This window comes from Calonectris borealis, chromosome 30 (genome assembly GCF_964195595.1).
Source record: "Calonectris borealis chromosome 30, bCalBor7.hap1.2, whole genome shotgun sequence".
Classification (NCBI taxonomy): Eukaryota; Metazoa; Chordata; class Aves; order Procellariiformes; family Procellariidae; genus Calonectris; species Calonectris borealis.
The window spans coordinates 1,498,124-1,514,965 of NC_134341.1; the positions used below are offsets into that span (position 1 = coordinate 1,498,124).

Below are 16,842 nucleotides of genomic sequence, written 5' to 3' on the forward strand. Positions count from 1 at the left end.
CAATGGCAGGGCGTGTTCCTCCCATGCCCGCCTGTGCGTTGGGGTATACCCGGGCCCCATCCTGCTTTCCCTACCTACCCAGCAGGGTGGTCTGGGCCAGACAGGGACTGAGCTGTGCCCCGCTTTGTGTCTCGACAGCTGCTGTGAACCCGTGCACCTCCCCGCGGGTGCCCCAAACCGCGCCCATGGACCTGCGGATCGGGCAGCGTGTCGTCAAGCCCGGCTCTGACACCACCTTGCTGGCTCTGAAGCACACGCAGCAGCTGCAGCACCAGCTCTTCCTCGCCAGCCTGCACCAGCAGCAAGTGGAGCAGCTCGCCCACCAGCACGTGAGGGTACGGACACCCCGGGGTGCGGGGGGGGACCTGCGCCCGCTTTCGGTAGCAGCTGGGTGAGGACTGGGCACTTCGAAGAATTAATTTTGCCCCCAAAGCACGTAGCCCGTGGCACCGTGCGCGTCTGCCAGCAGCGCCCTGCGTCGGGGCTGGCTTTGTCCGAGCTCCCGTCTCTGGCAGGGATCAAGAGGAAGAGGCTGGAAATCCCAACCCCAAAATAACCTTCCCAGGTGAATTCCTTCTTTCCCCTGAGGTGGAGAGTCTGTAGTGCCTTTTAGCCAGCCCGGAGACCTCTCTGACGCAAGGAGGCCGGTTAGGGAGTCAGGTGGGGGGGTTTCGTGTCTTACTTTCAGGCCAAATCTCCATCCTGCCAAGGCCAGCGGGGGGGCTGGGGCCTCCTGGGATGTGCGAAGCGGGGAAATGTTTTCAGCTGCATACCATGTGTGCTGAGTGAGGAGCCAGAGCGACTGGACAGGATGCCTGGTGTCTGTGATCTGCCACTCCGCTTGGCCACCGCTGTTTCTCTGCCCTAAAGGCACGGCTTACTCACTTTACAAGCTAATTTGCTTTTCTGGGAAGTCTTCACTGAAATTCTCTAGTGTCACCCAGAATAGCACCCCTGCCCTGCGCAGCCTCTGCTGCCAGACTCTGCATTGTCACAAAATTACAGCAAGATTTAGCTTGGATGGTTGCTCTGGAGGCCCCCGCTGAGAGCGGGGCCAACTTCAGAGGCAGGGCAGGTTGCGGGGGACCACGTCCAGGCAAGTTGTGACCATCTCTAAGCACAGAGATCACCCCCTGCGTGTCCCAGTCGCAGGGCTGCACCGTGCTCCGGGCAGGGATCGGTTCCATGTATCCAGATGGGATTTCCCTCGTCTGTCCCGTTGCTGCTCATCCTTTTGCTGCGCTCCTTGGAGGACCCTGGCTCCGTCTGCTCTGTAACCCGCTTTGCGTGGTGGAAGATGCAGTTGTACCCCCTCTCCTCTGGACTAAACGAGCCCAGCCTCATCAGCTTCTCTCACGTCCCGCGTGCTCTGCCCCTGAGCACCAGCCCCGCTCTCGGTGGCTGGCACAGGCTCACTGGTCCCAGTAGCCTTGTCTGGAAGCCCTGGGGGAATCGCACTGAGGCTTTCTGGGAGAGGCTGAGCATCAGCTTGGTCCGCACAAGGAGAGTTTGAGATGCTGCTGCCATGACTGATGGGTGCTTAGAGGCATTTGTGCAGACGTGATGCTTTCTGACCTCCCTGTGAGATGGGATCATCTCTGAAAACCTCAGCTCTGGAAGACACCGAGATCCAAACTTTTAAGACTAGTAGAATAGTTTTTTTTTTTTCTTTTTTCCCCTTTTTAGTCAACTATGATTTTTATTTTTTTGTTGTATTACAACATGCCCTCGCTACAGATATGTCAAAACACCATGAAAGGCAGCAAGCTGAAACAGACTGGTTTGAGTTTTACAATGTCCCTGGGGAGAGCATCTCTGGAGACAAAGACGCATCCGGTTTGCCGTGATGAAACAACTTAACGCGTTCTTGTCGGCCAGGGCTGCCCATCAGGTTTCCAAAAATGACAGAAAGGGCCGTTTCAGACACGCTCCACCGCTGCGTAGTCGTGCCTTGGGCTTGGGGAGGAGGTAAGAGGGCTTCAGTCTGTGTTGGGCGAGGCTGGGGTCTCCTGGTGCTGATGTCCCTCTCCTCTCGCAGGTCACCATGGAGTCCCCACACCGCGAAGCTGAGCCTGGGCAGCAGGAGCAGGAGCTGCGGCAGATCCTCAACAAGGACAAGAGCAAGCGAAGTAAGAGCCTCCGTGCGTCTGCCGGCACGTGGCACTGGGTGTGCATCTCTGCCCGAGGAGCCACGTCCCCAAAACCGGGGACACAGAGAGGGAGGGACTCACAGAGGGAGTGAGATCAGAGTGGCTTTTAGAAGGGCGCTCAGCAGGTGGTTGCGCCCTTATCCAGACCAAGCTCTGCCTTCTCGTGGTCTAAAGGCGTGTGATAGCAGCCACGCCACTGAGCATCTCTGTCCTGTGCATCACACTGAGCCGTGCTCTGTGCCTGCCTGGGGCCAAGAGAACAGCTTAGTGTCCGCGGGGAAGTCCGATCCTTCTGAGCAGCGAGCAGCGATGCCAGTAAGTTGCACTTAGCAGCTGGCAAGAGATTTGTTGGCCCTGGCCTGGCTGGTGTTTGTCCTTCATGTCCTTCCTAGCGATGCCAACCAGGTGGTCACAGCAGATCTCCATGCTAACGTTGCATCGTGCCCTAAGGCCGCTGCAGCGGTGTTACCCGAGCTGACGGTGCTTGTGACTGCACGGGGCAGGGTATGAATTTGTCTCTTGAACTTGCAAGCCCCAGGCTGGAGCACCCGTGGCAGTGGGGAGAGGTTAGTGGGTCCCCCCAGGCTGGGCAGAAAGGTTTGCAAACCCTGTCCGGCTGCGATCTCCCTGCGCCATCTAGTGCCAGTCGCTGCAGGGAGCTCGCAGGGAGCTTGCTCTGAGCTTTTGGATCTGCAGAGCTCTGCATCACAACCCAAAGATGCAGCTGCAGCGTGCATCGGATGCGCCCGTCCCAGTGTCCGTGAGCCTACCGGCCGCCTGCCCGTCCAGTCTGAGCTCTGCCGGGGTGCTGGTATTTTCCCTTAGCTCCCACGTGGCTGCGGAGCACAGGGTTGATGGGGCTAATTGCAATGCTGAAACCACGGTGCGTGCCCTTTCCGTGCCATTCCTGAGCAAACAGCTCCTGCAAACACGGTCAGCTTGGCATGGCTAAGCGTGACAGCCTACACACAGCCCCTTTATGCAATCGGGGAGTTAATCATATAAACTAATTAAGTAACTTGTGCTCAGAGGTGCCGAACGCTGGCACAGAAGCGTGGAGCATCCCCGTTGTAACCACAGAGCGTTCCTGCTGGAGCGGACGAAGGGGGATATGGCCTGGCATGAGTAGGAGCATGGGAACGGGCCCTAGTCCGAGGTGGGAAACCACATGGGCGGCTCACGGCAGCCGGGGGCTGGGGATTGCAGCACCCTGCAGCAGTCAGACCTCTGCGTGGGGGTGTTTCACCACCGCGGTGGAGCCAGGTGTTGAACGTGGGTCGCTGCTGTTTGTTTGCCAGCGGGTTGTGGTAAGTCTCAGGCCCTTCTGGAAGAGCGCAGCTCCATCGGGAGATTCAGGAGCCTCAAAGCTATCGCCTGAACTGTTTGGAGGTGCTTTCTTTTTCTTGCTGTCTCTCATGCAAGCTCTGTTTTGGGGGCAGAGTGTGGCTGCGTGGGGGGCTGAGGTGCAGGACAGGCTGAGCTGTATGCCATCGACTGGAATTATCAGTACGTAACACGGGCTTAGAGCCCCAGGGCATGGTGCCTCTGGAGAGGCTTCAGAAGGATCCCATGCACCCGTGGGAGTTTTGTCGCTGCTGTACGAGTCACGTTGTGCTTTCATGCCCTCTTTATTCTGTGGGTGTCGGCTTATACCTGCTCTCTCTGGCTCGGATGAAGCAGGCAGATCTGCAGCTGAGAATCGCCTCTGGCGATGCTCTGCCTCTCACCAGCCACGCTCCCAATGCTCAACGAGGCGCACGCAAAAAGATCAGGCTCCTGAGATGATGTGGGAGAGCTGAGGGTGGGAGAGGGATGCTTCCTTGACCGTCTCGGAAACTCCGGTTGCCCCAGCTGGCCTTTCTCTCCCTGAGCCAACCTTGACCTGAGAACTGCACCAAGCACCTCTGCAGGGTTTTCTCAGTGTCTGTGTGCTTGCAGGGGGTCTCCAGCCGTCCTGGCATTACTCGCGGAGCCGTGGGGCCACGCTCATGTCTGCAGGGATCCATTAAAGTGCTCTGTGTCAGCTCCCAGCCCTGTGTGGTCACTGCTGGTCTTTCTGCAGGTGCTGTGGCCAGCACAGTGGTGAAGCAGAAGCTGGCTGAGGTCATCCTGAAGAAGCAGCAGGCAGCTTTGGAGAGGACCAGCAATCCCAACCCTTCAGCCATGCCGTACAGGTAAAACAAGGGCATTCTTTGGCCTGCCCCGAGCTGTTTATCTTGGGCAGGATCTTGCTGTTCTCTTCTGCTTCCTGGTCTTTACAGATATTGTTTAGCTAACGCCTGTTGGGGTGAGGTAACTCGGTTCTGTTAAGTGCTTGCAGGAGGCGGATGAAGCTCCCACATAGTTTTCCCTGACCTTGTTGGACTTTGATGGCTTGTCCCACTCCTGACCCAAAAAGTACTGTCAGGCTTCTTGTCTTTTGTCCCAAGACAAGGCAAAACCAGCAGCTGGATCCCTTCTATAGGTGCTTGTGGTAGTGGACAGGACAAGCCTTTCTGGCCACTGGCAGAGGAGCTAGCACACGCTCAGGAAAGGCAATGCCCCATGGGTCACCCTTGCGTTGGAGGGCGTAGCGTGGGTGGCGTATGGCTGCCAACGGGGAGAGGTCTCTAACAAGGTGGCTTCTCCCCGTAGGTCTCTGGAGCCTCTGGATCCCGAGGGCCCTTCCCCTCCTGTGCTCAGCACCTTCCTGCCCCCTGTCCCCAGCACTTCTCTTGATCCCCCAGAGCATTTTCCGCTGCGGAAGACAGGTAAGGAAATACTTGGGGATAACGCCGTCTCCCTCCCGCCGTGACGCCCTCGCAGCCCGCTCGCAGGGGATGGCTGGAGCTGAGACGCGGGGCGGCCTGGCCCCACGAAGCCAGTCCAGCTTTGCCCCTGTCGGCAGTGGGGCCGGGACTAACCACCTTGTCCGCTCCAGCGTCTGAGCCCAACCTGAAGGTGCGTTGCAAGCCCAGGAAGTGCCTTGACCGACGCAAGAATCCCCTGACGCGGAAGGAGAGCGCTCCCCCCTCGCTGAAGAGGCGGCCGCCCGAGGCGATCGGTGAGGACTTTGCCTGGACGGTGATACCTCGGGGGTTTGGAGAGACCTTGGGGCCAGGCTGGAGCAGCTACGGTCTGCCCAGGATCCTGCGCCGCATCTGCTTGGGGGTCGTGTCTGCGGGGCTCAGCGCGTTATCGGTGCCCTCCTCGGGGCACAGCCCATGGAGGGAGCGCTCTGCCATGATGGTGCAGGGGTAGATGAGCCAGGAAAGGATGTTGCTGCTGCTTTTCGGGCCCAGGATGAACCTACAAGGCTGAAAGGGTCCAAGGCCCTGAGCAAATGCGGCTGGTCAGGCTTCCTCGCTGTGGTGTGGTGCCATGCTGGCAGGGCGGCTCCGTCTCCACCGTGCCGAGCAGCCAGAGGGAGGTTTGGCCCTCGGAGGGCGGTGGGCGGCTGTTAGAGGGAGGGAGGGCTATGAAGGGCTGGGGCAGGGGCTGTGCAGCCCTTCTCTGGGTGCTTGTGCCCATCACCCCCATTTCTCTTCCTTGTGCAGACTCCTCCCCGAGCAGTAGCAGCACTCCTGTGTCCGGCTGCAGCTCTCCCAACGACAGCCTCCCCGCCGAGCACGGAGCCCTCCCCGCTGCCTCCGGCATGGCCCACGAGGTGAGCTCCGACGGCCTCGCAGCCAGAGGTCTCCTGGGTTGGGGCTTCCTGATCTCCCACTCCCACCCTAGGCTCAGGCAAAGGTAGCATCCACCCCCGGGGACCCCAGCCCTGAACCCCGCTGCCCAGGAACTGCCCTTAGCCCTGCTCTCCCTGCACGCTGGGATCTTCTGTCCGGCCCAGCGCTGCTCCTGACACACTGCCTTCCTTTGCAGTTGTGCCTTTCTTGTCTCCTACTCCCCACTGGGCCCCCGTGCCCCTTGCCCTGGCCCGAGGTGTTCCTCCAGGCAGCTGGGGCTCAGCCACCCTCTTCTGCTGCCCGCGCCCAAGCTGCTTGTCCCGCGCTGAGCTCTGCCGCTGCCAGAGCAGGAGACTAATGAATTGTGTTTGGTGCAGACGCCCCTGGCCCAGCGCCTGATGATGCAGGAGAGCTCACTGGCCCAGTTTGCCCTGCAGAGTGCAGCCTCCCTTCCGGCCATCACGCTGGGATTGCCGGCTACCACTAGCGCCAGGGTAGGTAGCCAGGTTGTAGGTGGTCCCAGAACTGGGCAGAGGGTTCCCGCGGGGCAGGGGAAGCCCTCTCCTTTGGGCCTGGGGTTCCTGGGGTAATGCCAGGCGTGCACCGGCTCTGAGTATTCACAGGCGCTGCCCGTGGGCATGGGGAGGACGTGCCGTCCCCTCCCCGTGCTGTGTCCCGGGGGGTTGCTAACCCAGTCCCCCTCCTCTCTGCAGGGAGAGGCAGATCGCCGTCCCCTCTCCAGCCTGGCACACCGGGTGCCCGTGCTGAACGGACCTGTCCTCACGGGCACACACTCGCCCATGTTCATACCAGCTGGCTTGGAGCAGCACGAGGCTGGGAGCCCCTTGTCCCCTCGGCTCCAGCCTGTCATCATCCTCGAGCCCTCGGTCACCCACGCTCCGCTGGTGGCAGGTAAGCGTCGAGCTCGGTGACAGGCACTGAGGCAGGCAGGCAGGGCTCAGCGTGGAGCTCCGCTCGGGGCTGGCAGGTTTATTGGGTGCCAGGAAAGCCCAGTGGCCTTGATTTTTCCATGACTCTTCTGTGAGCTGGGACCGAGGGAATGGAAGATCTTGACCCTGGTTCTGGCTAGCCAGTAAGCATGTCCTTGCCAGGGGTGAAACCAGAGTTCTGCATGCACCATGGCCTCAGCCATGCAGAGAGAGCCACAGCTTTGGCTCTTCCCTCCAGCTGCCCCTTGCCCGGCCTGAGCTGGGCTGGTACGGAGCCGTTCACCTTTCCTGCAGCCCAGAAGCCCCCCTCCACGGGGTCTTTCCTGCCTCTTCCTAGGCTCTTGTTCCAGCAGATTTCACTACAGACCCTGTGTTGAGCAGGGCAGCTCAGACCTCTTGGTTGTGCCTCTAGCTGCCTTACTCCCCCAAACCCTCTAGGTAATCCACTCTAATTGTAGCAGAAGAATTTGTGCTGGTTCCTGGCTCCATCTCTCCCTACCCTGTGATACCTGCAGAGAAGGAAGCTTCTCCCAGTAAGGATGAAGCTGAGATGATTGAGGATCGGCCAGATCCTGTCCCCAGGCCCCTGTGGGCTGTGTGATGCCAAAGCCATGGGGACAGAAGGAGGGGAGCCGTAAAGACACAGCCTGTCCATCCTAGCCTACCAGATACTGGGCTCCAGGGCTGGCTCAGTGTCATTTTTAGGGCTGTCTGGAGATAGTCTGCGTGGGTACAGACAGCACCGCTGCTTGCCATGCCCAGCTCTGCAGCGTGTCACGTCTGCCCAGCAGACAGTGCCACCCCTCACCTCTCCTTCATCTCCCCTGCAGTGCCAGGTCTGGGAACGGTCCCCTTCTCCTTCGCCCCCTCGCTCATCTCGGCAGAGCGCCTGTCGCTCCCAGGCCACCATAAACCGCTGGGCAGGACCCGCTCGGAGCCCCTGCCCCAGAACCCCAAGGCCATCCAGCAGCAACTGGTGTTCCAGCAGCACCACACTCAGTTCCTGGAGAGGCTCAAGCAGCAGACGCATCTGGGCAAGGTGAGTCGTGGAGGCCCGGCACAGGCGTGTAGGAGGCAATGGGAGACAGATGCCAGAAGGGTGCAAGATGGCACCCGCCCTGCTGGGCAGAGAGTACCAGATGTCCAGGGCAAAGCCAGAGGCAGGCATGCGAGATGCTGCCTTCCCCAGACTCGTAGCAGCGAGCTGAGGGTACCTGCGTGGCTTCCTTGGCTCCCACATCCGTCCTGCTTCTGCCCTGAGATCCCCTGCCACCCCCCATGACCTCCTCAGCCTGGCCTGTCCCCTGCCACCTCTCTGTGCTCATTTGTGACCCCTCCGGCTGCAGCGCATGGCTAAATCCAGCGAGAAGCCCCGTCTGCGGCAGATCCCCTCCTCGGAGGACATGGAGGCTGAGGGGACGCTTCCAGAGGCCGGGGCTGAGAGCAGTGACCCAGCGAGGGCACGCGTGGAGCCCACACGGCCGGGGAGCAGCGTGAAGGAGCCCGAGAGGACGCAGAAGATGATGCAGCCTCAAGAGGAGCTTGTCCTACAGCAGGTACCCGAGGGCTGGCAGGGATGGGAGAGCCCTGGGGAGGGGTGCGGGCTGCCAGCCTGAAGCAGCCCTCTCCCTTCTGGGCGCAAGGAGCCCATGGGGAAAAGGGACGATGGCTTCTCCGGCTGTCACAAGCTGCACGGAGCCCTTGGGGTGATTTGGAGCCTTCATACAGGCTCAGGTGTGGGCTGTAAGAGGTGGAGTTCCCAGCCTTTTCCCTGTCTCCAGTCGTGGCTTAATTGCTTTGAGCATTAGTTCTGTGCAGGCAGCGTGCAGAGATCCCTGCCCTGCGATTTGGAGCAATTTTTAATTCATCTCTTGGTGTCTCCTGTTTGAGGCTTTGCACAAACCCAGCAAAGCTGGTAGCATTCTGAGCCTGGGAGGATTCAGATCAGACCTCCATAAAGACACCACGTCTGTACCTTCCTCCGGCCTGGGCCAGTTTGTTAGGACAGGGTCGAGAGCTGCAGCCACCCCTGGTGTCAGCAAGGCTGGGCATCGTCCCCAAATCGCTGCGCCTTGCAGCAGGGCTGCCCAGCACTGCGGGGCTGAGCCAGCAGAGAGCAGCAGATGCTGCGTGACGTGTCCCAGCTCCTGCAAACCGCCTCCGAGCCCCCCAGCGTGGAGGGGGCTGTCGTGTCCAGACCCTGGGAGGGTGCACAGTGCAGAGCTCCCTTCCCTGGGCCAAGGTGATGCTGCTTCCACCGCCCTGGTGCCTTGCTCTGGATGCCGTGCTCACCGCCGCCTCTCTCCATCAGGCCTATCTCTGGGATTCCTACCAGCGCGTGCAGCAGCAGCTCCTCAAGCGGCAGCCCTTGGCCGACTCCCCCATGGTCCCCACCATCCATGCGGGGCACAGGCCCCTCTCCAGGGCCCAGTCATCTCCTGCCACCGCGACCGTCTCCCTTCCTGCCCAGGACACGGCCTCCAAGACGCTCTCCCTGCCTGTGCAGGAGCAGCCAGCCAAGCCGCACTTCACAACAGGTACGGCCTGTGCGGGGCTGTCGCCGCTGGAGCAGCAGCAGGGACTGGGGACGAGAGCTGGAAGGGAGGTGGGGATGCCCAGGGGCAGCTTAGCATCAGTCCCAGTCACTCCCGGACTCATAAACGCTTGGGAGTGCTCTGGCTGGCTGCAAAAAGAGCAGAGCAAGCCATGAGGAGCCCCTTCTCCTTATCTAAGGTGGCTTTTCCAAGCAGGACTTGCCCATCTGGCCCCTTGTCTGCCATCCTGGTCCAGTGATGCTGGCAAGGTTCAGCTCTCTTACATATCTAAGGCAGGATTTGCTTCAAGCACGTTGGGACAGAGGTTCCCATGGTTTGAGGGAGGCATTTCGGTCAAACCAAATAGTTACGGGCGTTTAGGTTCTCGTCCAGCCCCTGAAAAGGAGCTGAATTAGGGTCAGCACCGTCGAGACCTGGGGTCCAGTCCAGTCTCGGGACAGCAGCTCTCCTTGTGCGTTGCAGGGCTGGTTTACGACTCGGTGATGCTCAAACACCAGTGTTCCTGCGGTGACAACAGCAACCACCCAGAGCACGCGGGCAGGATCCAGAGCATCTGGTCCCGTCTGCAGGAGAGAGGGCTGCGCAGCCAGTGCGAGGTGAGCGCGAGCGGCAGGGTGGGAGCCGGACGCCTGTCCGGGCGGGGGATGCTGGTATGAGCAGATCTCGTGCTAATGGTGTGATAGGGTATCCTGCTCCCACTTCCGTCCCTTTTGCTCCCAGATCTTCTGAGCCTGTTAACCACCATTATCCAGAGGGCTCGGACTTGTCCGTTGCTGGCAGCGCCAAGGCAGAGCATGCTGGTGGGACCATCTCCAGCTTCGGGTGGCAGCAGGAGTCCGCTGTGCTGGAAGATGGGCAATAGGGAGAGGCGGGATCCCTGCTGAAACAGGGTGTTTGGCCAACTTGGGGAACATCAGTGTCAGTTCCAGTCTGTTAGAAACCTTGCTCTGGTCTAGCTGGGCTGACTGGTCCACGCAGGGCTCTGCAGTTGTAGGAAGGTGGTGCTGGCATGTCCTGCCTGATCTCTGCCCGCAAATGAGGCGTGCTCAAGTTCAAATCCAATGCAAGAAGCACAACGCTCAGCCTTGCAGCTGCCTCCCCAGCTGTGACGTGAGGTCTGGCTGTGCTCGTACATCAAGACGTGCCCCCTCCGCCCTCGGAGGCTGGTGTGCGTGGGTGGGAGAGCCCGCGTCTCCCTCCTGGAGCAGCTTGCTCACAGCCCCTGTCTGCCACAGTGTCTGCGGGGACGCAAGGCCACCCTGGAAGAGCTGCAGTGTGTCCACACCGAGCGCCACGTCTTCCTCTACGGCACCAATCCCCTCAACCGCCTGAAACTGGACAACGGGAAGCTGGCAGGTGAGTCCACATCCACACCGCTCCCTCGGGCAGCAGTGCCCTCGCCTTCTGCCTGTCCCTGCCCGCGCATCCACACCGGGTCTTGAAGCAGCCTCGACCGCACCAAGCGGCTCCCCTGGAGGCTGGTCCTAATTCTGGCCGAGCAGCCAGGCCAAACCTCCCTCCGTGGGACCCCTGTGCCGTGCGCCCTGTCCCCCACCAGTCCCCAGTTCCTCAGCTCTGAAGTCCTCGCTGTCCCCTCTCTCTGCAGGGATCCTGTCGCAGCGGATGTTTGTCATGCTGCCCTGCGGAGGCGTGGGGGTAAGTGCTCGATCTCAGCTCTGGCCGGTTTTGGACGGGGTTGTTGCTTTCTTCTGTCCCCAGCGAGGGTCTCCTCATGGGCTTGAGTGGACAGGGAGCTCCCGAAGCCTTTGGGCTGCCCAGGTTGGGTAGCCTCAGGTGGGAGCACTCCATCTGTGGGCAAGGTGTCATCGTATCGGAGCTTCCCCCTGTCCTTGGGACGGTCCTAAGCATCCCACCCCTGAGAGGGGATCCTTTATGCCTCCTTACTCCAAGGGGCCCCTGAACCAGAAGCCCCTCACAGCCATTTTTAAGAGCCCGGGATGTTAGAAGGGAGCGAGCTGACGGGCGGCTGGGGGAAGCCGCAAGCCGTGGTCTCCGTTGAGGGAGGGGAGCCGTGTCGTGGGGACAGCAGCTCGCCACTCCTCTCCAGACACTTCTGTGCCCTCTCCTTTCACAGCTTGCCGTCCTGGTTTCTCTCCATTCATTGCGTTCTCCTCTCTTCTTCTCTCCCCCCTGTCTCTGTCCTTCTCTCTCTCTTTCAGGAAGGGTCTCACTCCATGCCTTCCTGCTGCCTCTTCTGGTTCTTCTCCTCTCCTTGCCCCCGCTGCTGGGCACCAGCTCTTCTCAGCCCCGTTTGCATCTACTTTCCCCGCTCTGCCTCCCCCTCCCTGCCCTCCTCTCGCCCGTGCCCCGAAGGCGGGGGGGCCGGAGCTGCCCCTCTCCGTGGGCAGAGGGGAGCCTTTGAGTTGCACACATGGCGTTGATCAGAAGAGACTTGAGTTTTCCGGCTCTGGCTCGGCCCTTGACGTGATCCTGATCAAACCAAGATGTTTGGTTAAACAATAAAATAAGATAAAGAAGGTAACGAGCGTTTTCTCAGTCACTCCTTCCAGCCCCTGGGTGCAGGGTGAGATGCTCTCTGCGGCTGGGGGCTGGGGCTGACGGCAGGCGGAGGAGCTGCCACCCTGGCCAGCAGCACCAGGAGCCGCTGGGGAGCTTGCCCCATTGCGTGCAAGGTGGTCCGGCTCCACGGTGCCCAGCCTGCGCAGGACTTCAACCCCCGGCCCCGAGCAGGGTGGCTGGCAGAGAGCGTGGGGCCCGTGACTGAGATCCCCTCCACCGGTGCCTTGTCCCCGTCTGACCGTTCTCCTTGCTTCCAGGTGGACAGCGATACCATCTGGAACGAGCTGCATTCCTCCAACGCTGCCCGCTGGGCCGCGGGCAGCGTCACCGAGCTGGCCTTCAAGGTGGCCACCAGGGAGCTGAAGGTAGGCTGGCTTCTCGTGGAGGTCCCAGAGCCGTGCGTCGCCCCGTGGCCGGCAAGGAGCGGGGCTGTGGGGTCTCGCCAGCTGGCACTGGGTGCTCCCAGCCCTGCGCTGCTGCGGGCTCCATCCCCGGCTCTCCCCGCGCGGCAGGACCGGCCAGCTGGGGTGTGGAGGTGGTGCGTGACGCTGGGGGCAGCAGCTCTGATCACCTCACCTTTGTTTTGTCCCCAGAACGGCTTCGCTGTGGTGCGGCCACCCGGACATCACGCGGATCCTTCCACCGCCATGTAAGGGCCCCTTCCCAAGCCGCAGGGCTTTGGGCTGGCACGTGGGAAGCCCCAGAAAACATCTCCTTGGCTCAAAATCACGGATCGCTCCAGACTAACCTCCCCCGGATCCCCTGTATCCAGGCCAGAGGGGGAGGGGAGGGAGAGCCTGCCCTTTGGGGAACACGTGAGCCAGGAGGAAAGGGTGCTCAGGAAGGGCCCGAGCGTTAACCAGCTCCAACTCCCTCTTTGCAGGGGATTCTGCTTCTTTAACTCGGTGGCCATTGCCGCCAGGCAGCTGCAGCAGAAAGGGAAACTCGGCAAGATCCTCATTGTGGACTGGGTAAGTCCCCTTTGTCCCCCAGCGTGTCCCAGCTCCTCCCCAGGACGTCCCCAAAAGCGGGTGTCTGCGCCTCCTCCCAGCTCTGGCTTGGAGCTGACCAGAGAGCAGCGAAACCTCCTCCTTTGGGGACCAGCTGCAGGAGCACGGCTGGGAACCCCCCGGCATGTCAGGATGGGGGAGCAGGAGCAGAGCCTGGGAATGGGCGACCAAGCCCTGGAGCAGGGTAGAGATCCAGTTGCTTTTAGCTCCGTTAGGCCATTGGGCCACCCTCAAGGCCGAAAAAAAGAGCGCTCTCCCAATCTCGCCCTCCCTCTAGGATGTTCACCACGGCAATGGGACCCAGCAGATCTTCTACAGAGACCCTGACGTTCTCTACATCTCTTTGCATCGTCACGATGATGGCAACTTCTTCCCCGGCAGCGGGGCCGCTGACGAGGTAAAAAGCACCAACAGGCTGCGAAGTCTGTGCAGCTCTGCCCGGGGACGGCAGCGCTGGTGGCGAAGGCGACAGCCAGCAGAACAGGGCACTGCCGGGTTTGAGCAGAGGATAGTTTTGTCTCGGTGCCTTGCCCGTTGACGCCTGATCCTGCCTGGTTCACCCAGCTGCCTGCAGAGCCGAGGCTTCGTCCCAGCCTGCAGCCAGCGGCACGGGGACGTTTGGGAGACGTCAGGAAAACGCCGCGGCTTCTGCTGCTCTTCAGCAAGCCTTGCGAGCCCCCCTGGCTCCCATCTCCCTGACGCAGGGCAAGGGGTCTGGGACACCAGCCCTGCCTCCGCGGAGCCTGGCGGCGATGGAGCCTGCTCAGGGCACTGCCCCAGCATCCCTGCAGGCCACATCCAGGCCTTCACTGCTGTCCTTGCTCTCTCACAGGTTGGTGCTGGCCCTGGCGAGGGATTTAATGTCAACGTAGCCTGGACTGGAGGGCTCGACCCCCCCATGGGTGACCCTGAGTATCTGGCTGCTTTCAGGTACTGTTCCTTGTGTTTCTGCTCATCTCCTCTTTCCCTCGGAGTCAGGCTGAGCCAGCACTTAACACCTCTTAATTGTTTTTTACCCACGCAGGACGGTGGTGATGCCGATTGCACACGAATTCTCCCCCGATGTGGTGCTGGTGTCGGCCGGCTTCGACGCGGCTGACGGCCACCCGCCACCCCTGGGCGGCTACAAAGTCTCTGCTAAATGTAAGGAGGTGGAAGCAGCACCGCTGGCTCCGGGCGGGTTGTTCCTGCTGCCCACCCAGGCTGGGACGGTGGCGTAGGGGTGGCAGCTCTCCAGGGAGCTGGGGGAGATCTTTGGGGTTGTGCCAGCCCATCAAGGGCCAGCGTTTTGGGCGGGGAGGCTGACAACCACCCCTCGGGCTTCTCCTCCAGGCTTTGGCTACATGACAAAGCAGCTGATGAGCCTGGCTGGCGGAGCCATCGTCCTCGCGCTAGAAGGTGGCCATGACCTTACGGCCATCTGCGATGCATCCGAGGCCTGCGTGTCCGCCTTGCTGGGCAACGAGGTGAGAGCTGGGGGCCGGCGGGTTGCGGCTGTGGGGCCGTACTGATGCTGCGAGCCGAGCCCTGGGCACGGCTCCCTCCTGTTGACCCCCTGCGTCTTCCTTCGGCAGCTGGACCCTCTCCCAGAAGAAAGCATGAGGCAGAAACCAAACCCCAACGCTGTGCGCTCCTTGGAAACGGTGATCCAGGTCCAGAGTGAGTGTCCCAGGGCCGGGGGCTCAGTTAATTAACATGGAAGGGCCAAGCGTTAGCATTTCCTCCCCTCTCCAGTAAACCCCGTGACCTCCACGGGGACACTTGGCATAAAAGACCCCAGTGGAGCCCGCCATCATCATCCTCCTCATGGGAGGGTGATTCCCTACGTGTGCACTCGCTGCAAGGGAAGCCCGGAGACCTGGGGCACCCCTATCCTGGCACCTCCTGATTTTTGCTTCTCCTGCAGGTAAATACTGGGTGGCCGTGCAGCGCTTTGCCTCCAAGCTGGGCTGCTCCTTCCTGGAGGCACAGCACCACGAGGCAGAAGAGGTGGAGACGGTCACAGCCTTGGCCTCCCTTTCGGTGGCCGTGATGGTGGAGAAGAGGTGATGCTCTTAATTGATCCTGGGAGATGTGGGTGCCCCTCGCTCCCTGTGTGCCTGGGTCCGAGCCTTGCTGGGGGTGGCAGCAGACAAGGGCCATGTCCCACAGCCAGATGAGCTTCTGGGAGGTCAGGACGGTGCTGGCTTTAAGCAGGTCTTGGGCTGTGGGAGATAGAAAATACAACCGTCCTCCCCACCGAGAGCTCTGGTCCTGCAACCCTCACCTCCCGGCAGACTTGGCCCCGGCGTTCGGCATCGGTGGGTGGTGGGATGAGGTCGTGCATCCACGTGGTCAGGATCTGGATTGACTTCTGGGGGATTCAGTGCTGGGCTCTTCCCAAACAAGATGAAACCGAGACCAAATCCTCTTTCCTTCCTTGGAGGCTGGAGGTGTGGGGGTTCATCACCTCCTTTCAGCAGGGTCCCACCTGCCCACCACCTTTTCTCATCCTCACCAGGACTCAGCCAGAGTCTACGTAGGTCTTGGTGGAGCAGGAAGCACTGGGAGGCTTCTTGTGTAGATGCTGGACTTGCCAGAAGGCCCCTCGATGCTGAGAGGGATGCGTTCTGTCACACGGGTCTTCTCCTCATCTCATGTGTCGTATTTCTCCATTTCAGGCCACAAGACGAGCCGATGGAGGAAGAGGAGCCCATGAACCAGTGATGAGCGGTGACGTTCTCTGCTCCCCCCCTTCCAGGACGTGGCTGGACTCCGCTGAGCCCAGCGCTCGCTCTTCACTCCTGGCTTCCCGTTTGCCACGTCATCCTCACTCCCTGAGAACGGTCCTGAAATGGCCTGGACCTTTGGCTGCCGCCTCTGCAGGTCTCCCAGAAAGGATGCTCCTGCAGCCACCTGGAAGACGTCCTCCTGCTCGGGACCGATGGAAAACCACAAACTCCCTCTGCACGGCCTGGCCTTGCAACCCTAGACCGTGCCTGCAATCAGTCCCCGACCTTCGGGACCTGAAACCCCTCCGGGGACATGCGTGAGAGGCCTCCGCCCCCCTGCTGCGCTGGCGGCCAGACGCAGACCTGCCCTTCTCCTGGGATCTTCCTCACCCTTGGGGAAGGGGGTGGGTGTTGGGGTGGGTGTTGTGGCCGTGCTGCGGGTGGTTAGAGCCGCCTTCGGGACTGCACCCAGAGCTCCCCTCCGGCCAGGCAGCGATGCCTTTGAGAAGCAGCCCTGTGTTTTGCTCGGGAGGGACAGGCTCTCTGTGCCTTCTCGCGAAGGTTTCCTGGCTCCCCTTCCTCTGGAGGGGCACAAGGAGGGAGTGAGCGCGACAGCGAGGTGGGGTCTGACCTCGTTCCGCACGAGAAGGGTTTGGACGGCTGTGCGTGATGCGCCCGTCGCCTTGCAGTCGGGGAAGAGCAAGGGCTGGAGCGTCTGCAGTGCCCGGATTGCACCCGTGGGACATCCTAACCACTAACCAGAGCGTGAACCCTCTGGTCCGGGGCTCTGATTTGCACTATATACAATTGACGTGTGCTAATGTGAACCTTACGTACTCTTCTTTCCATGGGAACCTCGGGAACAAACACCTCTTCGTGTGGACGTTACCAAGGTGCCTTGAGCCCTTTCCAGCCACCCGCTGACCTGAGGATCCGTGTCGCTGTAGACCCCCGTAATCCCTAAAGCAGGGGCAGCCCAGCTCTCTTCCAGTCACCCCCCTGCGCCCACCCTGCGGCTGCACCCCAGCCCCCCCCAGCACCCCGATGGGCTCCTCTTCTCCAGATGAGATCAAATCGAGTGCTGTTGCCCCCTGCTTGGTGCTCGGCTCCCCCAGGGGATGCCCAAAGCCCCAGCAGTACGGTGCCTGTCTCTGTCCAGGCTCTCTTGGGGTGCCAGAGGCAGGGTCAGGTCCCCCAAAATGAGGTGTCCGTCTAGATTTGCCTTCTTCCCATCTCATACTGCAACAGGGCATCGTGTGG

General features: G+C 61.1%; 1 protein-coding gene across 4 annotated transcripts in view; it reads left to right on the forward strand.

Moving 5' to 3' along the window:
* The window catches only part of HDAC7 (histone deacetylase 7), a 55,619-nt gene extending 39,210 nt beyond the window's left edge, over positions 1-16,409 (forward strand). For 3 of the 4 annotated variants that reach the window (XM_075133977.1, XM_075133973.1, XM_075133974.1), the window contains exons 2-25: positions 139-335; positions 2,039-2,129; positions 4,213-4,324; positions 4,785-4,900; positions 5,071-5,193; positions 5,687-5,796; positions 6,193-6,309; positions 6,529-6,727; positions 7,596-7,804; positions 8,112-8,321; positions 9,077-9,302; positions 9,783-9,916; positions 10,556-10,676; positions 10,927-10,976; positions 12,119-12,226; positions 12,455-12,510; positions 12,745-12,832; positions 13,149-13,268; positions 13,704-13,801; positions 13,896-14,014; positions 14,204-14,337; positions 14,446-14,530; positions 14,778-14,916; positions 15,532-16,409. In XM_075133977.1, coding sequence (XP_074990078.1) covers positions 186-335; positions 2,039-2,129; positions 4,213-4,324; positions 4,785-4,900; positions 5,071-5,193; positions 5,687-5,796; positions 6,193-6,309; positions 6,529-6,727; positions 7,596-7,804; positions 8,112-8,321; positions 9,077-9,302; positions 9,783-9,916; positions 10,556-10,676; positions 10,927-10,976; positions 12,119-12,226; positions 12,455-12,510; positions 12,745-12,832; positions 13,149-13,268; positions 13,704-13,801; positions 13,896-14,014; positions 14,204-14,337; positions 14,446-14,530; positions 14,778-14,916; positions 15,532-15,577 — 2,961 coding nt within the window. In that variant the 5' untranslated portion in view covers positions 139-185 and the 3' untranslated portion in view covers positions 15,578-16,409. The remainder of the gene's footprint in view (positions 1-138; positions 336-2,038; positions 2,130-4,212; positions 4,325-4,784; positions 4,901-5,070; positions 5,194-5,686; positions 5,797-6,192; positions 6,310-6,528; positions 6,728-7,595; positions 7,805-8,111; positions 8,322-9,076; positions 9,303-9,782; positions 9,917-10,555; positions 10,677-10,926; positions 10,977-12,118; positions 12,227-12,454; positions 12,511-12,744; positions 12,833-13,148; positions 13,269-13,703; positions 13,802-13,895; positions 14,015-14,203; positions 14,338-14,445; positions 14,531-14,777; positions 14,917-15,531) is intronic. The other variant, XM_075133976.1, reaches the window with a different exon arrangement.
* Positions 16,410-16,842: the final 433 nt, after the last annotated feature.